Genomic DNA, 5,883 nt, shown 5'->3' on the forward strand with positions numbered 1-5,883 from the left:
CTGGACTGTGGGAGGAAGCCGGAGAACCCGGAGAGAACCCACGCTGCACGGGGAGAACATGGAGACTCCACGCAGGAAGATCCCGGGTGTCCTCACCAGGACGCCAACCACCGACCTTCTAGCTGTGAGGCCACGGTGCTAACCACAGAGACACCTGCCGCCTCCTGAAAGAAACAGAAGTCACAAAAACATCCAAAGAATCAAACTACAATGACCAGAAAAGGGAACAGACCTAAAACAGACAGAAATGATTATTAATGACCACAAACTGACACAAAAAACTGAAATCCTAAACAGACTCCTAAATCTGACCCAAAGCAGCCAGAGAGTGGTTTAAGATAAACTGAACGACAGAAAAACTGAACAACAAAACAAAACAATAAACATGTTTGTGTTTGTAGTTTTATCAGATTGATTCAGGTCCAGCTGGATCTACATGAGCTCTTCTACAGACTCTTTACGACTGCAGGGGTGAACTTACTCTGAAGATTCTGGGGGCCCCTAACCCTAACCCTAACCCAATCATAGTCCTCAGGGGCCACAGATGGGCCCCTGAGGACTATGATTGGGCCCTGATTGACCCTTGAGGCCCCTGATTGACCCCTGAGGCCTCTGATTGGTCCCTGAGGCCCCTGATTGGCCCCTGAGGCCTCTGATTGGCCCCTGAGGCCCCGGATTGACCCCTGAGGCCTCTGATTGGCCCCTGAGGCCCCTGATTGACCCCTGAGGCCTCTGATTGGCCCCTGAGGCCCCTGAAGCCCCTGATTGGCCCCCGAGGCCTCTGATTGGCCCCTGAGGAATCTGATTGGCCCCTGAGGCCTCTGATTGGCCCCTAGCAATAAGTTCACAGGAGCTGTGTTTGCAGGAAAACGGTCGCAGGCAGAAGTCGAAGGTGTGCGAGACGTTCGATCACCTGTTTGCCATGCTGGAGGAGAAGAAAGGTGAGCTGACTCTGAGGATCAACAGCGAGCAGGAGGAGAAGCTCAACTACATCCGCAGTCTGACCAGGAAGTACACGGAGCACCTGGACGGCACTGCCAAGCTGCTGGAGACCTGCATCCAGACGCTGGACGAATCGGAGATGGCTGTTTTCCTGCAGGTGAAGCTCTGACAGTTTGATACCCGTTCGTGACAGTGATCAGGAAACGAAGGCTGCTTGAGTTGTGATTGGTTTAAAGCTGGTCACGTGATTGCCCTGATTCTCTGGCACATCGCTGTGGTTCCAGATAGGACTTAGCTTTGAGTACCCTAGTCCATGCTAGCATGCAGCTGTTATTGTCTAACAGTCAGTTTTAGCAGCTACAGCTTTAGCTAAACATTAGCTCAGCTTCCTACTGGTTCTGACAGACATCACATGACCCTGATCCTCCCTCTGCTGACCCTCAGTTCATCTTAAGATCATACTGATAACATTTAAAATCTGTCAGGGTCCGGGCCTCAGCTGCATGCTGCACCATACGAGCTTGCTGCCCTCTGATCCTCAGTGAGGCCCTGAAGCACTATCGTTTAGCCTAGTGGATGCTAAAGTGTTAGCATGGAGCTGCTATCATTAGCACAACAGTATTTCTCAGAGCTTCAAATGAAGACAACTGGACTCCTTTTTTAGGTTCTTGAAGACGTTCCACCTTCGGCCAAGAGAGTTCTTTAGTTCTAGGAACTCGTGTATCAGCAACCTTCATGTGGTTCTTCACTGAAGCTCTGAGGCCCACATGACCAGAGAGACTGAGGCTCTACTCAGACAGACCACAGAATGTTTAGTTTGTCATGTTAGCATCAGGCTGCAGTCACATCAGGAAGCTTTAGCATCAGACTGCTGCTGTGGACTAAAGTTGAATCTTTGGTTTCTCATCCACAGGCGGCAAAACCTCTGCTGCAGAAGTAAGTCTCTGTCTCTGACCGCAACAAGCGGCCATGTTTGTTATTGTTTGTTGTTGTTTATTAGTATTTCATATGATTTGTTATTGTTACTGTTTAATATTGATGTTGTTTGTGTTTGTTGCTGTTTGTTGCTTGTTATTGTTTATTTTGAATACTTTGTTGTTGTTTGTTATGTTTGTTACTGTTTATTTATTGCTTGATATTGTTTGTTATTGGTTTTAATTGCTTTTTGCTGTTTGTTACTTTTGGTTGTTATTTGTTTTTAAGATGGCCGTGTTTGTCCTCATCAGGATCGTGGAAGGAACCAACACGTCTCACCTGGACAAAGTTCATCCCGCCTACGAGAACATGGATCACTTCACGGCTAACTTTGAGCGTCAGAGGAGAGCACTGAGCATCCTGGACTTCATCAAACGTAAACAACACCGTCACTAACCAATCAGATATAAGGCACCTCAGTCATACACCTCAAGGGGTCTTTAGCAATCATTTCCATTATCATTAAGTATTTATTATTACAGCATTTAATTACACAAATATGTCATTTGTTTGCCAAAAGTTAACATAGAACTGCAGTAACGTATCAGTGTCATGTGTTAGCTGCAAACTGCTGTTATTAACCTACAATGTATGATAACTTATTAGCTCTGTGCTACTGCTACAGAAGACATTGCAAGTTAAAGTTCAGCACAGTGCTACTATCAATCAGCATATCTATACTAAGCTTATTATGCTAATAAATTCAGCTACATAGTGGTACTATCAATCAGCATAGTATAAGCTAATGTGCTAGCAAACTAATGAATTCAACAACAAAGTGCTACTCTCTAACATCACAGTGAAAGCTTTAGATGTTAAAATATGCATTCTAAATGTAAACAAGGGAATAAACTTGCATGTAGCTAAGAAGATAGCATGCTGAATGTTTATAAGTAACATGCTAATGTGTTAGCAATGAGATGCTAGCATTTACAAAACTATATATTTGCATGTAGCATTAAGATACGAGCATTAAGGGCTGCATATCAGCTTGTAGAAAAAGTGTTAGCACTAAAATACTAACATCAACAGTACTGCATGTCTGCATGTAGCATCTTAGTATGCTAAAACTGTGCTACTAACATAAAGTGTGCAATAATACGTTAGAATGTAACATGCTAATGCTGAGATCAAGGCTTAAGGGTACTGCATGCTAGCATGAAGTGTGCTACACTGTTAAAATTGAGCCTCTATCATACTGTGCAGTGCATGCTAATATGCTAGCATGCAGCATGCCAATATACATGTTAAAGTGTTCACATATTGATGCATATGGTTGGAATATGCTTTTGTATTAAAATTTAATTAAGGGCTAAGAGAGCTTTATGTTAGATAGTATAGTTGGCATGCTACACATTAGCAGGTAACATGCTAATGTGTTGTGTGTGTAATCACATTAGCACTGAGATACTAGCAGTAAGGCACTGTTTGTTAGCATAGGCATGTAAATGTATTAGCATTGAGAGACTAGCATTAAAGGCTAACATACAGCTAAAGCTGCACTCTGTCTCTCAGTTGATGAAGACGATGATGATGATGAAGACGAGGTCAATGTCAGAGCGTTGACAGGAAGTCGACCTGAGTCACAGCAGAACTTTACACCTGCAGGAGTCTCAGCCAATCAGCAGGCTCCTCTGCCAACTGTCATCTCAGCCCCGCACCCCCAGAGGCCCACAGAGACCCCGCCCATCTTGGCCTCACACACAAAGAGCCCCGCCCCTTCGTCATCATCTGCACATGTCCCGCCCCCTCTACCCCTCCCCACCGCCAGCTCCGCCCCCCAGGTGTGACATCACAGTTTAAACATTAAACAGCCACAGGTGTCTTCTGACCAATTACTTAAACTGAGTTCTTCTTCTTCTGCAGTCAGAGCAGCAGAGTGAGTCGGACGACGGACCCAAACACGTTTTCTCCTTCAGCTGGCTCAACCAGAAATAAAACCTGGACCTGGATCAGTGCGACCCGGTTCTTCCCTGTGCAGAACTTGAGTCCAAACTGCAGAAACATAAGCAGACCTGAAACTGTTCATTAGCGTTGGTGAAGGGAGAACAAAATGCCAAACAGAAACTCTTCTGATGACAGACTTTTTGTAAAGTCTGGAGGATGTTTTTTGAATCCTGAAATATTTGTCCTTTGTGTTTGCTGTTGGAAATAAATGGTTGTTTTATCATTGACCTCTTGTTCTCCCATCTCGCACTGAGTCTGAGTTCAAACAGAACTGTGCAGTTCCCCCCTGCTGCCACCAGATTCATGTCGACTGTTTTGACCACCAGTTGGTCCTCAGTTCAGCTGAAGGCAGTCACACTTTACATGCTGCTCTAGCAGGACGGTTAGAGTCGGAGGTCAGTCTGAGCTGTTGGAGATGAATCCATGGTTTGTTCTGCAGCGACAAAGCGTTCAGGCATTTCATTACCAGCGAAGAAGAATGAGTTCAGATGAGATGAGCTGAAATATTCTGATGTGCTCTCTGATCATGAAACCATCGAAAGAAGGCTGTGTGCAGAACACAGACGCTGTAAACACGTTCCTATGTCCTGAAATGTGAGAACATGATTTATTGTGAAAGCAGCTGTACGGAGGCCCAACAGGGACTTTATTCACCGTCCATCAATAAACAGGTGAAGTGATAAATATGTACAAACACAATAAAGAAAAGGAGATTTATGGGATATTCACGCCAACAATTACTGAACTATGCATTCAAATTATCCATATGTGGAGTCACCACAGCTTATAGCTTTATTATATGTTTAATAGTGCATGTAGCATGTAGCATGCTAAAATGTTGGCATGAACCATGCAGTGTTGGCATGCTAACGTGTTAAACATGTTAAAGTGCAACACGTCAAACAAATCAGACTTCCATTAGTCAGCCAATGTGCAATGTGCAAAATAGAATAAGAAATACATTTTTAATTAAGGTGAAAAAGTTAAACATGAATCAGAAATAATTACAAACAACAGTTGATTTAATGCAAAGCCAGTAATAAGTAAAAGAAACATTAAAATAAATTAAAAGCATGTTTTTCTAACAAGGAAGCCGTTGCCTTCATTTGTTCCTGGTTTGTTTTTTTGACTTATTTTTATTATTCTACTATCAATTATATCAGTTTTATTTCAACATGTTTCGTTTATAAAGTAACAGTAATGACGGAGGATGGACACATTCATCAACAAATACAAAAACAAATTGTTAATTGTTCAGTAAACAATTAAAATGTCGTCATTTTGTTGCTTTTCTGTAATTATTTTAGATGTGTATGAATGCAAAGTTTAATGAAATAAAATATAAAATCGTAAATCATTCAGTAGGTTGAAGTTTTGAACGTTTAGTTTCTTTCTGATTGATTGGATTCAGCACCTTCAGGCTGCAGACGTCCATCTGGGACGAGATTCCGTTTGTTGGTTGAACGTTTGGAATGAAAACAGCTGAAACTTCGTTCATGTGGAAACACTGAACGCAGCTCAACGTTTATTTCTACAAAACACTTTGAGCTTCTTCACTTCCCGAAGGTGTCCATCATCTTACGGTTGCTGTCGGCCTGCTGGGCCATCTGCTCGGCCCGGGCCATCTCCAGAACCTCCCGCAGCAGGTGGAACGTCAGGTCCAGAGAGATGGGCGGCTCGTCGGACCTCCTGACCTTCTGCTCCGCCTGCAGCAGAACCCGGTTCCCTGCTGAAGAACTAAGGAACCTCGGAGCTGCTCCCAGCCACAGGGAGAACTCCTCCCCCAGGAGGAGCAATGGTCCGTGGAGGCGACCAGCAGAACCGTCAGTGGGTCGGCCGTCAGCACAGCGAGGGAGGAAGGAACCGAGCAGAACCACGACCCACAACAACACATTCAACTTCATCTCACCGCCGCAGTCTGCAGGAGGGGAACATGAGGGGAACATGAGGGGAACATGAGGAACAGGAGGAACAGGAGGGGAACAGGAGGAGAAGATGAGGGGAACATGAGGAACATGA

At 44.2% G+C, this 5,883-nt stretch overlaps 2 protein-coding genes across 2 annotated transcripts in view; one reads left to right on the forward strand and one right to left on the reverse strand.

Moving 5' to 3' along the window:
* The window catches only part of LOC103373871 (E3 ubiquitin-protein ligase TRIM63-like), a 14,927-nt gene extending 10,836 nt beyond the window's left edge, over positions 1–4,091 (forward strand). Inside the window, exons 5-9 of the mRNA XM_008303878.1 lie at positions 866–1,099; positions 1,856–1,878; positions 2,169–2,293; positions 3,433–3,701; positions 3,784–4,091. Of these exons, the coding sequence (XP_008302100.1) occupies positions 866–1,099; positions 1,856–1,878; positions 2,169–2,293; positions 3,433–3,701; positions 3,784–3,855 (723 nt within the window). The 3' untranslated portion in view covers positions 3,856–4,091. The remainder of the gene's footprint in view (positions 1–865; positions 1,100–1,855; positions 1,879–2,168; positions 2,294–3,432; positions 3,702–3,783) is intronic.
* A 1,326-nt stretch (positions 4,092–5,417) lies between these two features.
* On the reverse strand, positions 5,418–5,768 carry LOC103373872 (corticoliberin-1-like). The gene has a single exon (XM_008303879.1). The coding sequence runs from the start codon at positions 5,766–5,768 to the stop codon at positions 5,418–5,420; it is 351 nt and encodes a 116-aa protein (XP_008302101.1).
* Between the last annotated feature and the right edge of the window lie 115 nt (positions 5,769–5,883).

Source organism: Stegastes partitus, unplaced genomic scaffold (assembly GCF_000690725.1).
Source record: "Stegastes partitus isolate 25-593 unplaced genomic scaffold, Stegastes_partitus-1.0.2 Scaffold2087, whole genome shotgun sequence".
NCBI lineage: Eukaryota > Metazoa > Chordata > Actinopteri > Pomacentridae > Stegastes > Stegastes partitus.